This window comes from Anabrus simplex, chromosome 14 (genome assembly GCF_040414725.1).
Source record: "Anabrus simplex isolate iqAnaSimp1 chromosome 14, ASM4041472v1, whole genome shotgun sequence".
NCBI classification, from domain to species: domain Eukaryota; kingdom Metazoa; phylum Arthropoda; class Insecta; order Orthoptera; family Tettigoniidae; genus Anabrus; species Anabrus simplex.
This window is the reverse complement of record NC_090278.1, coordinates 44,916,571-44,932,476: the sequence shown is the minus strand read 5'-3', so window position 1 is coordinate 44,932,476 and position 15,906 is coordinate 44,916,571. Positions and strand designations below refer to the sequence as shown.

At 39.8% G+C, this 15,906-nt stretch overlaps 1 protein-coding gene across 2 annotated transcripts in view; it reads right to left on the bottom strand.

Annotated features, from left to right (window-relative positions):
* LOC136885264 (zinc finger protein OZF) overlaps window positions 1–15,906 on the bottom strand; it is a 199,902-nt gene that overhangs the window by 118,783 nt on the left and 65,213 nt on the right. For both annotated transcript variants that reach the window (XM_067157746.2, XM_067157748.2), the window contains exon 5: window positions 2,970–3,013. In XM_067157746.2, the coding sequence (XP_067013847.2) occupies window positions 2,970–3,013 (44 nt within the window). The remainder of the gene's footprint in view (window positions 1–2,969; window positions 3,014–15,906) is intronic.

The following is a 15,906-nucleotide window of genomic DNA, read 5'->3' as shown; positions in this document are numbered from 1 at the left end:
TATCCTTGGCTTTGACGATATGAAAGTGACTGAGGTATGAGCGATGCTAGTAACACCATTCCTTCTGCAGCCAGTCCCTGCTATGAATGGTGTGAAAATGTTGCTCATAGGGTCGGTTGGTGCATGCATTTCAGTGGGCTTGGCAGAGTGATATTAATAGCAACTTCTGGCTCAGTGAGGAAAGCAACAGGAAACTACCTCACTCCTCGTTTCCCTAGTACGCCTCTTCAGTGATGCCTAGGCAATTTATGACAGCTGATGGTGGAGCTGTTGAGGATCCAACCAGCCTTAGGGCTGAAGACTGAACACACATACATATAAGGTCACTAATGTTTCTAAAGAACATAATATAAAAGGAGCATATAGGACCAATCATACTAATACCCAATCATTCCTTAACCCCCACACCCTAAATAATAATAATAATAATAATAATAAACAAACCAAATCCAGAATATAAAGTTTAGTGTCAGGAATCTCAACCTACATACATTGGACAAATAGATAGAAATTTTATAACAAGATATACAGAAATCTTAATGCCATTAAATGTAACTGTTTCTCTGCGATGAGTGACCATCATAAGGATTCTGGTCATAAATACTATGTAATGAACAAAAGGGCTCTTTACTCAATATTTTAGAGGGCATCTTCATTAACAATGATGAATACAAGAATCCTGCATATAATTTAAATGAAATAAAGGAAAAATACAAATGGAAACTTTCACGCCAATCATTTATGAACAGTACTACAAAAAAGATAAGTCCCACCCACAACATACAAGAACCACACCCTCCCATACGACATTCACACAACTCAGTCCACACCTTCCTGCAAGACCTCCCTCTCCCTGCAAGAGCAGTAACCATATTAAAGTGCTAGGAACACGGCACCTGAAAGGCAGACTTCAAAAACCAACAAACCCAGGACAGTTAAGTGGACAAAAATGTAAGGTATTTTAACACTAATACTGATTTTACTGGACTGTAAATATTCCAAATAATAAGGACTTTACAGTGTATACATCTCTTTTAATCTGAAAATACTTTAATTAATATATGTCACTGAAGATGACTCATAAGTAGTTGAAACATGTCTTCATCTTAAGGGATGAGATAATGAACTGAACAAGAGGACATATTACTGTAAAAGACCAACTTAACTGGGGAATAGTTCCATAACGCTAGTGGGTAATTATTCAGCGCAACGTGCACTTTTGGAATGGGTAGTCCCTACAGTAGCGTGCGGCAGATGTAAATACTCATCAGAAAAAAATATATTTTACTTGAATTACTTGAATTATTAGTGATACAGTAGAAATTCCATGTTATGTTATGTTTTTAGTGTTTTTCTTGTAAACAGTGTGTTCATACAAAAGTGAATATAAAAAGTGTTCCTTTCATTATTATTATTATTATTATTATTATTATTATTATTATTATGACAGTTTTCAAGTTTTCAGATTTGCATCAATAGATTCTACATATTTTCTGGTTCATAGGTCATTCAGAAACTGCGCACAGTGTGGTAAATACAGAAGCACGGGCAAGCACAAAGTGCCACGTCACATTCCTCACAGCAGTAGACAGTTTCCCGTCGCCTCTGGTTTGACAGGCACACAATACAACGTTTTCTTGAGTGATTCGTACTTCCGGTTGGCGGGTCCTCACATAATTCAACGTCTCCCCTAACCAAGCCATGTTCACGTCACATGGAACAGTTTACTACGATACACAGACCAATTTACAAAAAGTTATCAGAACATGGACAATGGAGTTCGCAGAACAACTGTATCGTAACAACAACAACAACAACAACAACTCACAAATTTAGTAATTTAAATGTACATATGCACAAATAAATTCTTTACGAAGAATCTGGACTGGTGTGAGACCGGATAAAAATGAATAGGACAGCAATAATCACATCTAATATGAATGGAATTAGTTTAAAATTACGATAGTAGATGGCAGAAGTGATTAAGAATAGGCAGATGCCTATAGGCTGCTAACCCTATGTAAGAACCCTATGTAAGAACCCAATACTCGTGCGACAGCTGTTGACGCCTTTAGACGTCAAACCCAGTTAAGGGGTTAAGAATGAAATGAAGTCTAGTATATAGCCAACTCATTAGTGAACTGAAATCTGAATGAAAATCAATGAGGACCAACCGATATCAGAACAAAGTGAACCGAAAGATAGATAGTATAAGCAAGGACAGTGAGAGTTAAAGTTAGCACATGAAGTGCGCTCTCTCGAAACCGAGTTGAAGAAGTGATGTGCAGGACTAAGTGGTAAGGAAGCGGTCAGAAGCAATACCCGAGGTTGTGGACTGCAGAGTTTGAAATGCCAACTGTGTTCAGCTACATGTGAAGACTCAGCCCACCGATGGACTGCCATGGAAATTCACCGCTATATTCCAGCGACCAGCCGATGTGGCTCTGGATGAGCCACTCTGGGAGGAACCCCAGTCCTTGCATTACTTGAAGAACATAATCATGTCGAGAGGTTCTCTGTCATTCATAGATATGAGGAAAGTTTGGCAGTTCTTGTGTTAATAAATACAGAGACATAGATGCAAAGATGCTTTTCCAGACTGAACTGTACCCATATGTCACATATATAGTTGTTCATAGGCAGCCACATTCAGGGATGCAATTAATTCTGCAAATATTTCTAATTTCACCAGTGGCAAAAAGAAGTAGTAACGTGTACACATTTTCATGGTGGTATTTTCACGCTGCCCAGAGACATTAAAACAAAGTGACTACCTCCTGACAATGACTAACACCATCTTCAACTAGTCAAGAAGATATTTGAGGAGAAAAAATTAACTGGACCACCCAGTACATACCTCCATCAACACATCAAAGTAGTCGAGGATGCAGGTCAGAACAACTATAGAGTAAGTATTACTTTGAAGTATGAAGATAATCATGCATTAGGAGAACAATAACACAACTTACTCATTTAAATGAGATCCATCGTCCTCTGTTTCCTCCTTCATATTCTGTTGAAAAAAAAAATGTTAATTAGACAAAATATGCACTGCACTGGAAGAAGGGAGTAGTCCTGTTTAGGATAAACATACTCACATCATCTTCAAACTTCCGCATCAATAATATTATCTATATTGTGCAAAAGGCCAGTATCTAAATAAAAAGAGAAATACATGAACAAACTATTTTTTTCAATTGTTATGCTATCTATTTTTGTTATACGTATGGTTGATGATGGCCTAATATCAATAGGCCAAAACTAGTATGATGAATAAAATAAACTGAAGTACTAATTTTATATGTCACTTTTCTACAATAATTATACTGACATCAATATGGAACATGAACATTATCAACTTTGGACTGACCGGGCGAGTTGGCCATGCGCGTAGAGGCGCACGGCTGTGAGCTTGCATCCGGGAGATAGTAGGTTCGAATCCCACTATCGGCAGCCCTGAAAAAGGTTTTCCGTGGTTTCCCATTTTCACACCAGGCAAATGCTGGGGCTGTACCTTAATTAAGGCCACGGCCGCTTCCTTCCAACTCCTAGGCCTTTCCTATCCCATCGTCGCCATAAGACCTATCTGTGTCGGTGTGACGTAAAGCCCCTAGCAAAAAAAAAAAAAAACTTTGGACTGTGGTGTCAAAGATCCAGCCATATCTCAATGACGACTACAGTCTACCAACAACAGCGGATGAGGTGGGCACAAAATCATCAACAATGGACTGTGGATGATTGGAGAAGTGTTGCCTGATGTGATGAACCCAGATTCCAGGTTCTTTACATTGACAAAGAAACATGTACACCGATTATCATCGGAGGTGCATTGGTGGGGGGGGGAGACAGGCCAGTGGAGGAAGTGTGATGTGTTGGAGCCTATTAAGCTGTCGATACTTGGTTGTTATTGGATGTCAAAATTGTTCCACATCCAACAGGACAATGTACCATTCCACACTATCATGACTGCTCAGAGAAACATAAAAGTACATTTGCTTTAACGCCAAATCGCCTGGTCATGCACCTCATTGAACATTTCTGATTGAACTAGGGGAAGCGGGTTCACGGTACATCACTACCACCCAGTAGTGCATGCCAACTGACAGATTACCTAATCACAATACGAGTCCAAAATATCTTGGCGTTTCCTTGGACCGGACCTTATAATTCAAAGCAACATCTTTCGAACTTGTCGAAGAAACTGAAAAATCAAAACAATATTATTCAGAAGGTAACTGGTACTGCAGCAAACATCCTTTGTTCTTCAGCCTTAGCACTGGTTTTCTCTACTGCTGACTATTGTGCTCCAGTGAGGCTTAATAGACCATATACAAAGTATACTGACCCACGACTGAATACCAGCATGTGTCATATATCTGGTACCATCATATCAAGTCCAGGCCACTGGCTCTCACTAATTTGCTGACTTATAAAGATCCAGTGCTCTTGTTCAAGAATACAACAATATCTGCAAGAATCCTCTGCTACCTCTTCTAGTCTTCAAAGACTGAAATCACGACATTGCCGTGTATCTGCAACATAAAATATTGGATTCAGCAAGAGAATCTAACTAGCCTCTTTCACTCCAACTCCAGCACCTAACCTACAAGAAGTGTCCCTGTTAAGCTGAGCAACGCAGTGGAAGGTTGGGTAACCAATCCCAGCGGGAAGCTGGGTCAGTGAACTGATCAGTGCTGGGGGCTTCAAGGCTTACAACCTTGATAGTCAACAACTCTTCACTTTTGGGAGACCAACTATACACATTTGTGTGACAGACTGTATCAAACATGAAGTATGAAAACAATAATGACAGATCCCCAGGTGGTAACCCATCCACCCCTGTTCATGATGGGGCATATAGGTCATCGGATTCTGGGCGACCTATACCTTCATGTGACCCAGTCAGAACTAAAAGAAAAAGGAACATCACATACCTAGCTAGATCAATATTAACTCCCTGATCAAGACCGGAAAACTTAAGGACAAGAACATCAGCACTGCAGCCTTACAAGAGACTAGGTTCCCAGATGAAGATGCCATGGAGTCTCAAGAATATAGAATATATAAGGGAAAGCCTGGTATTAGAGTCATGATGAATGTACCCTTCATGGGGACCGGGTTCGCAGTACACCACAAACTAGTTGCTAGCATACTTGGTTTCTCTTCGCCCAATGATAGAACTTCAGTAATATCCTTCAGGCCTAACAATAGGGGATACTCTCTGGTTAACTTCCATGCTCCTACCAATAACTCTAACAAAAAAAACCCAGAGACTACAGATCAGTATTGGGACACCCTTGAGGAGACCCTAGACCACATCCCACATCATCATACGACAATATTGCTAGGAGATTTCAACGCTCAGATTGGGAGAGAACAGAAATACCGGAAGAACCAACAAGAATGGGAAATGGGTAATCAGTATGTGCACCAAGTATCGATTACTCTTGAAGTCTACGGCTTTTAAACGCCTACCTAGGAAGGCCATGACATGGCGCAGCCCAAAGAGCATGATGGGCGAGTTCCCAGTTGACCACGTAGCAATAGACAAGAAGCACCACTGCAACATTATGAACGTGAAGGTTTTACGAGGAGCTAACATAGACTCCGATCATTACCTGTCCATGATTAAGATGAATCTGAAACCACTGTATAAGACCAAGGCTATGCTTATGAAGAAAAAGAAGATTTGTAGGTTTGATATCACCAAACTTAAAGAAGACAATGCAAGTTACCAAGAGAATCTGAACCAATATATCAATAGAATTAACACCACTACAAAATGGGACCCAATTGGGGATATTATAACAGACGCTGCTCAGAAGACGATCCCCTACAGACCTAAAGAAACCAAGCACCCATGGTGGTCTAACAAATGCGATGAGGTTATAGAAGCCAGGCGACCAGCATGGCTCACATGGAACCATCATAAAAACGAAGCCAACCTACAAGCCTTTATTAAACAAAGAAAGAACACATCCAGCATCATACGAGGGGCGAAAAGAAAATACAACAAAGAACTGATTAAGCAAGCCGAGGAGGATTTTGGAAGAAACAACTCTAGAGACTTATACAAAGGTCTAAAACAACAGACGACCCTGTTCACACCCCAAACTTTACACCTCCAGAGAACAGACAGATCACTGAGCCTCAATGATGATGACTGCATCAAGAACCTAGCTGATTATTCCCAAGGACTTTTGAATGCTGAAGAACTTGCACAACACCTCCCAGTTAGAGAACCAGCTAACCCGGACACCAAAGACATCCCTCCTCCCACCTATGAAGAAGTAAAAGAGACCACTCAACTTCTCAAGAGCAACAAAGCCCCTGGAGAAGACGGAATAGTAGCAGAAATGTTGAAAGAAGCTGGTGAGAAAACATTCAGGCATATACACAAAACAATCCTGGACATATGGGCTAAGGAAAGGCTCCCAGATGATTGGACATCAGCCGTTATCTACCCAATCCACAAGAAGGCAAGCAAAACAGATCCCGGCAACTATACAGGAATATCACACCTTTCAGTATCGTATAAAGTCTTTTCCAAGATTCTGGAATGGCATATAACAAGACAACTGGATAAAGAATTAGGAGAATATCAAGCAGGGTTCAGAACAGCAAGGTCTTATGCTGAACAGATACAAAATCTGAAGACCATCCTTCAATATAGAAAGAAAAGATGCCGACAGTGGGTAGCTATCTTTGTCAAATTTCAGAAGGCATATGACTCTGTGGATAGAATCACACTCTTCAACACCTTAAGAGAACTGGGACTAAACGAAAAAATTAACAGGTTGGTGCAAGCCACCCTGTAGAGCACCACCTCCAAAGTTAAGTTTAGAGGTCAATTATCGAAGAGCTTCACAATCAAAACAGGGGTAAGGCAAGGAGATGGTATTTCATGCATATTACTTAACTGTGTCCTGGAAAAGATCATAAGAGAATGGACCAGGTCATTACCTGAGAACACCGGATTACGGATGGGGTTTAAAGCAGACAACTTGAAGATTCCAAGCCTGACCTTTGCTGATGACCTTACTTCATTAGCAAACGACATGCATGAGGCCACTATGCAGCTTCAAACACTGCATTCTATAGCAGCTAAAGCGGGTCTCTTGATCAACATTGGAAAGACCGAGTTTCCCCTACAACAATGGGAGTCAGTTATACAAAGCATATCAAGAGAGCTAAAAACGTGAAGTACCTCGGAGAGAGGATATCGGAGGACCTAAGTGAAACGATGGCTCTTGAACAAAGAAAAATCAAATTAGACAAGGCCTACCATGCCTGCAGAAAACTGTATGCCTCAAAGCATTTATCAAAGAATGTAAAACTGAAGCACTATAATGCAGTAGTCAGACCATCAGTCTTCTACGCAGCAGAATGCCTATCCCTAAGTAAACAGACCCCACTGAGAGCGCTGGAAATGCAAGAACGGAAATTCCTGACAGGAATAATAGGGCCAAGGATCCTACCAGAAGGAAGGTGGTGGTACAAACCCATAGATGCCATCAGAAGAAAATGTCTGACTTTCTAGGGACACCTATACAGAATGGATCCTAATAGATTATCCCATAAGATCTTCAAGGTTGCTAACAAAGGCAAAGCTACTGGATTCCCCTGGACAAAGCAAGCGGACAAAGATCTTGCAAAGCTTAATATTAATCAAGCCACCATAACTGACAAGAATGCGTATCGTTCAATGGTCAAAACTACACCTTTCCTAACATCCCTTACATCAGCTAGCCACAAAGGAGCTGGGAATTGGTCAGAGGAGCGCAGGAAAGAATTCAGCAAGAAAATGAAGGAATACTGGGCCAACAGGAAGGCTCAAGAGGCCGCTAAGAACACAATCCAGTACGCTAAAAGGGGCAGACGATGACAAAGGCACAGCTAGAACACAAGCACCACGGTCCACAGATGGCCTAAACACAAGAAAAAAAGATAATAATAATAATAATAATAATAATAATAATAATAATAATGTGACTCTTTTGGACACTCTCCGCTACCATGGTGGATCGATGCCTCACTGAGTGGCCATGCTTCTCTAAGTGGTAGTGCACCTTATCAGACAGGTGGTAACAATATAATGGCTATTAATGCAAAACTATAACAGACCTGTTATATTTTTCACCCATATATTTGTGCAAGGGGTCATTTCCTTCTTATGCCTATGTTGTTGTTGTTTGAGTCATCAGTACCTAGACTGGTTTGATACAGCTCTTCATTCCACCCTATCCTGTGCTAACTGTTCATTTCTACATAACTACTACATCCTACATCTGCTCTAATCTGTTTGTCATATTCGTCTACACGTCCCTCCAAAACCAACTGTACAAGTCCTGGGTGTCTTAAGATGTGCCCTAACCTTCTATCTCTTCATTCGTGATTCTATGATTCTACCTAACCATCTCACCTTCAGCATTCTTCTGTAACACCACATTTCAAAAGCATCTATTCTCTTTTTTCTGACCTAGCAATGTTTCACTTCCATACAATGCCATGCTCCAAAAGAAAGTCTTCAAAAACATCCTTCTAATTCCTATGTCAATGCTCGAGGTGAAAAAATTTCTTTTCTTAAGGAAGGCCTTCCTTGCTTGTGCTCGTCTGTATTTTATGTCCTCCTTACTTCCACCATCATTACTACCCAAGTAAAAATATTCATCTATTTCCCTTAAGACTTCATTTTGTAACCTAATATTTCCTGCATCACCAAACTTTTTTCGACTGCACTCCATTACTTTTGTTTTGGACTTATTTATTTTCATCCCCTATTCCTTCTCCAAGACTCTGTCCATACCATTCAGCAATTTGTGCAGATCTTTTGCAGAGTCAGATAAAATAACATTATCATCGGCAAATCTGAGGGTTTTGATTTTCTCTCCTAGAACTTTGATTCCCTTTCCTCTTTGATTTCCTTTATTGCCTGTTTGATGTAAACATTGAAAAGGAGAGGGGACGATCCTTTTTAGATTGCTGCCTCTTTTTCAAAGCCCTCGATTCTTACCAATGATTTTTGTATAGACTGTAGGTAATCCTCCTTTCTCGGTATCTGATCCCGATCACCTTCAGAATCTCAAACAGCTTGGTCCAATCAACATTATTGAATGCCTTTTATATATCTACGAAGGCCATGTACGTGACCTAGTCTTTCTTAATTCGGTCCTCTGAGAACAGACGTAAAGTGAAGATCGCATCACGTGTTCCCACATTTCTCCTGAAGCCAAACTGATCTCCCAACTCAGTTTCAACTTGTCTTTGCACTCTTCTGTAAAAAATATGTGTTAAAATTTTGGAGGCACAAAATATTAAACTAATGGTGCGGTAGTTTTTATACTTGTCAGCACCGGCTTTCTTGGGAATAGGTATAACAACATTCTGCCAAAAATCGGATGGCACTTCTCCTGTATCACACATCTTATACACTAACCGGAATGACCTCTCCATGCTGCTTTCTCCTAAGGCAGTCAATAATTCTGAGGGTAAATCATCAATTCCCAGTGCCTTGCTCCTACTGAGGTCTCTCAAAGCTCTGTCAAATTCTGACCTCAAAATTGGGTTTCCCATTTCATCAGCATCAACAGCCTTTTCTTGTTCCAGAACCCCATCATCTACTTCTTTACCTTGATACAACTGTTGGATATGTTCTTTCTCTAAATGTGGTTTTCCATCTGAGCTTTTAATATTCATACATTTAGTTTTCCTTCCTCGAAAGGTTTCCTTGATTTTCCTGTATGTTGCATCTACCTTTCCTAGGATCATACAACATTCAACATCCCTGCACTTCTCTTTCAGCCATTCTTCTTTAGCTGTCTTGTAATTTCTATCTTCTTCATTCTTTATTTGCCTGTATTCTTTCCTGCCCTCCTCATTTTCTGCATTCTTGTCCTTTCCTTCTTCGTCAATCAGGTATAGTATCTCTTGAGTTATCCATTGTTTCTTAGCTCATTTTTCCTCTCTCCCGAACATTTCTTCAGCAGCCTTATTGATCTCATTCTTCACTACTGTCCATTCCTCCTCTACTGTATTTCCTTCAGCCTTTTCATTTAGTCCTTGTGCAACATGTTCCTTGAAACAATCCCACACACTCTTTTCTTTCAACTTTTCTAGATCCCATCTCCTTGCATTCCTTCCTTTCTTCAAATTCTTCAGCTTCAGATGGCATTTCATGACCAACAGGTTGTGGTCAGAGTCCACATCTGCTCCTGGAAAAGTCTTGCAATCCAGCACCTGGTTTCTGAATCTCTGCCTAATCATAATCAAATCTATTTCATATTTTCCAGTGTCTCCAGAACTCGTCCACATATACAGCCGTCGTTTGTGGTATTTGAACCAAGTGTTAGCAAGGACTAAATTATGATCGGTGCAAATTTTATCGAGCCGGCTTCCTCTTTCATTCCTTTGTCCCAATTTGAATTTTCCTATTACGTTACCTTCTCTTCCTTGGCCTACCACTTCAATCCAGTTTCCCATCACAATTAGATGCTCATCAAGTTTTACGTATTGTATTCAATCTTCTATCTATTTGTATATACCTTTGATTTCTTCATCATCCGCTGAGCTAGTAGGCACATATACCTGCACTATTGTGGTGGGCATTGGCTTGGTGTCTAACTTGACAACAATAATCCTTTCGCTATGCTGGTTGTAGTAGCTTACCCATTGCCCTATTTTCTTATTCATTAATAAACCAACACCCTTGTTTGATTTTGTGTTCATAATTCTGTAGTTGCCTGACCAAAAATTCTGCTCTTCCTGCCAACATACTTCACTTATACCTACTACATCTAACTTTAGTCTATCCATCTCTCTTTTCAGATTCTCTAACCTACAACGATTCAAACTTCCAACATTCCACGCTCCAACTCGCAGAATGTCAGTATCCATCTTCCTGATGATGGTCCCCTCTTGTGTAGTCCCCACCTGGAGATCCAAATGGGGGACTATTTTACCTCCGGAATAGTTTACTCGGAAGGAAGCCATCATCAGTATATAATTCATACAGAGAGAGCTGCATGTCCTCGGGAGTTAGTTACGGTGCAGTTTCCTCTTGCTTTCAGCAAGCCGCGTTAAGTAATATTACAAGGCCATATCAGTCAATCATCTAGACTGCCACCCTTGCAACTTTCGAAAGGCTGCTAACCCCCTTTCGATGAAATATTCGTTAGTCTGGTCTCTCGACAGACACCCACCCGATATGGCTGCACCTACGACTCGGCTAACTGCTTCATTGGGACAAACAAGCTTCCCCACCAAGGCAAGGTCACATGGCAAGTGATAAATATCATTATTGATCCGTATAGAAGATACTATATGTAGGACGCTAAAATGTTTATTATGTCACCTATTCAATACATTGGAAATTTCATTCAAACACTTAGGAATTTATTATGATGCCCTCAAAGAAGGGTGAAACATGTCTCATATGAAAATAATAATAAATTCCTAAATGTTTAAAATTTCTAATGCATTGAATAGGTGACATAATAAACTTTTTAGCATCCTACAAGGTCACATGGTTTGCAATATAAGAAGTAAATTCAGAAATAACTTTTGTACTGAGTTATCTAAAACTTTATTTGACTTCTTGAATTCAAAGCTCCGTACTATCGAAATTAAACAGAAAACATTAAAGCATACGGCTCCTTGGCTGAACAGTCAGTGTCAGAGGACCCCGGGTTCAATTCCTGGGCCTGAAGACTGGGTATTGGTGATGTTTCCAACTCATATACTACACCAGATGCTGGCACATTAAATTACATAGGTAATTCAGATTTCAACATTTCAAGTGTAGGCCTACAAGTACGTGACCCACAGCAGTATCAATATTTGAGTATTTCTGCATTATTTCCGGAGTAGAATCCTAAGCTTTAAAGTTCATTTAAGGTTCTTAAATATCATACATTTACTCAACTCATATCTTTGCAAAAAGAATGTGCGATTTCAAGTAGTTTGAAAAACACTAGCCTAAGCTATTCAACAGTCTATCGGGAGATGTGTTTCAGGACACGGACTAGGATGAAAAGTATGTCATTAATATCATTGGGGGCCGATGACCTTCGATGTTAGGCCCCTTAAAACAACAAGCATCATAACATCATTGGCAAAAACCTTTCCAACTTGAGATTGCAGGACGATGATATTCTGTTTTCAGAAAATCACTCAGAGCTTCAATTTATGTTGCATGACAGTGTAAGAGTATGGTAATTAAGTGGGATTATTGACCCTGTTAATGTGAAAAAGCAAGAAAGGACAGAAGAATGTGTTGAAGAATACATCCATTTCAGAGCAGGCTACATAAAGATATTGTGAGAAGAACAGTGACTGCCTGGTCACTTGAGGGAGGTAAGGGACACTCACATACAGTGCTGAGACATGGCCCTGAAATAAAAAAACAGTCCAGGAGCGAATGATGGAAAGAAACTTAATGGGCATTTCTCTGCGGGATTGTCTCCATAAGAGACATAAAGGTGGACTAAAGGACGTGATATCATCCAAGAAGTGGAGCAAGATAACTGTGAGAAATGCACAAAGGTAGTAAAAGCGTGGTAGCATGTGTAGGTGGTCAGATATAGCGAGGTCATTGTGGAAGACAACCATCCAAAATAGAAGAACCTGGAAGGTCTTTGTTCCAAAAGAGGCTTCATCAGGCACTTATAGTCCAGCTGTTGACTGTCTGTCCCTGACAGATTGTGACGAAAAGAAAAAATAAGAATAGAGAAGAGTATTGCCAACCTGTGGCGATTTGAAACTACTGATTTTAATATTAAATCATTGAAACCTACACCCTTCATCGATTTGATATTATTGTTTTAATTAAAGTTATTTTACCACAAAAAATACTAAGAGTTCTGCTAGTGGTAGAATAATCATCACGGTTTGCAATGTCTGAAATCGCTGGTACACCACATTTAAGATTTAACAGCAAGCACTAATCACCGTCCAAGTTGTCACGACTTTCTTGTACTGCTAGTAATAATGCTATTTGCTTTACATCCCACTAACTACTCTTTTATGGTTTTTGGAGATGCCAAGGTGCCAGAATTTAGTCCTGCAGTTCTTTTATGTGCCAGTAAATCTACCGACACGAGGCTGATGTATTTGAGCACCTTCAAATACCACCGGACTGAGCCAGGATCGAACCTGCCACGTTGGGGTCAGAAGGCCAGCGCCTCAACCGTGTAAGCCACTCAGCCCGGCTGTACTGCTAGTGCGGCGATGCCACTTCTTTGAAGAGAAACACGTGGCCTCAGTTGCTCGCTAGCCTGCATGAAGTGCATGCGTTCACGGTCTGTGTAAGCCGTTTGTTTTTGTTATTGTGACATGGCCAGTGGATCATCGGAAAACGACTAAGAAAAAATCAGTTGTTACAAAGGCCAAAGCCATGAATTTATATACCGGTTACGTGAATATTTTGAGAAATAGCGTGATAATGGTGGGCCTCTTCTTCTTGTTATAAAAGTGGTGGATCGAGTTTGTGATGCTTTAAAAGTAGGTAGGACAACTGTGAAAAGCGGATCTTAATACACCCTCTGAAGTGCTGCAAAGACCAAGACATCACTAGATCACGCGTGATCATTTACTTGGCTCTTGGAGGGAAGACCAGTTTAATAAAATACTGAGAGAACTTGCCTTTCGTTGGAAGAAATTTTCAGGGAGAAAAGTTGTGATGAAAAGAAGTGAAATTGTAGCATGGCAAGGTAGATTTTTGAGGGAAATTCTGAAGATTAGTCCCGATAGAGTGGTGTGGTTAGATGAAACGTGGGTAAATGCCGGACATTCCTAAACGGTAGCCTGGACAGATGAAACTCTAGCAGGGACTTTCAAAACACCTATTGGGAAGTGAAGTAGGCTTATTTTGCTTCATGCAGGTGGTGTTTGTTCCGGGAGCTATGCTTCTTTCCAGATCAAAGAGCATTTAAATCTAAGAATTTCATTTTTGTCCGTATTGAACTGAGAATGGAAGATAGGAAACTTAAAAGGGTCCACCTTTTCAATACAAAATTGTTATAGTTTATTACAACATATATTTACATTTGGAACTAGTTTCGACGCTGTTTGGCGTCATCTTCAGCCAAAATGTGGGAAATAGCCTAGCATGTAGACATTTATATTACACAAGGCGTTATATTAAACAATACACATCTTGCAAGGAGATAAAAACAGGGACAAATATAGAAACAAATGAATCGTTGAGAAAGCAAAAGTTATACATATTAAAAATAACCTTAACCACACATCTTGTAGTGCGAAAATATTCGCCTTGAATGGTTCCTGAATACAAAACGCACGCGCACACATTTCTGAAGAGCCAGCAGGCAGGAAAAAGTAAAGTGAAACCTTAAGAGTTCTTCTGAGAAGAGTTTATCATTTTTTTGTGTTCCGACTAACTAATGAAGTTTCCCTTGAGTTCCTGATAAATACACACAACAGGAAATTCTCCTTCACTCTCAACAATAGCTATAAAGACTAACGGTAAATTTCATTTTAAATATTGTGCAGAGACGTGAAATGTTCAAGATCATGCCTTCACGTCTCTGCACAATATTTAAAATGAAATTTACCGTTAGTCTTTATAGCTATTGTTGAGAGTGAAGGAGAATTTCCTGTTGTGTGTATTTATCAGGAACTCAAGGGAAACTTCATTAGTTAGTCGGAACACAAAAAAATGATAAACTCTTCTTAGAAGAACTCTTAAGGTTTCACTTTACTTTTTCCTGCCTGCTGGCTCTTCAGAAATGTGTGCGCGTGCGTTTTGTATTCAGGAATCATTCAAGGCGAATATTTTCGCACTACAAGATGTGTGGTTAAGGTTATTTTTAATATGTATAACTTTTGCTTTCTCAACGATTCATTTGTTTCTATATTTGTCCCTGTTTTTATCTCCTTGCAAGATGTGTATTGTTTAATATAACGCCTTGTGTAATATAAATGTCTACATGCTAGGCTATTTCCCACATTTTGGCTGAAGATGACGCCAAACAGCGTCGAAACTAGTTCCAAATGTAAATATATGTTGTAATAAACTATAACAATTTTGTATTGAAAAGGTGGACCCTTTTAAGTTTCCTATCTTCCAGATCAAAGAGCACTCGTGAGTATCACGAAGAAATGAATGGGATTACTTTCACAACATGGTTTAAAAATTCTTTGCTACCAAACATAAGTCCCAATTCTGTAATCGTTATGGACAATGCCCCCTATCAGTCAGTGCAAGTAAACAAAGTACCGATAATGAAAGACAGAAAATATATCATTCTTCAGTGGTTGGTGGGACATAATGTATCGGGGATATCTGCAGAAATGACAAGGGCGGAGCTGCTACAAAGTGTAAAACTCCCTAAGCCTAGATTTTGCACCTACGACGTGGACTCCATCGCTTTGGCTCAGGTTCCGCCATATGAATGCCACTTCAAACCAAAATCAAGTTAGTTTGGGCACATGAAAAAGGATATGTTGCCAAAAATAACAAATCTTTCTGTCTCACTGATGTTGAAAGCTTAGTGCACGAGGCAGTCAGACTTGTTTCAGCGGATAAGTGGAAAAGTGTTGTGAGTCACACCTGGGAAGATCTATATAAGGCAAAAGAAGCTGATGGGATTGTAGAATGTCGAGTGGAAGAACTTATTATTTCCCTGGGTAAGGATAACGGCAGTGACTCCAGTGACACTAGTGACAAGGACAAAGACACCGATATTTTGTGAGAGTGTAGCGTATTCCCTTTGGATTAGTCCCTGTGAGTACATAATTTGTTTCATTTTATTACAATATTTAATTATTTCAGCACTACTATTCTATGAGCATGTTGAAGTTTTATTGTAACAGCGATGTTTTTATTGCCATGTTGATACTATCTTCAGGGTTTCATTTTCGTTCCAACTTATTTTAATACTATTCACA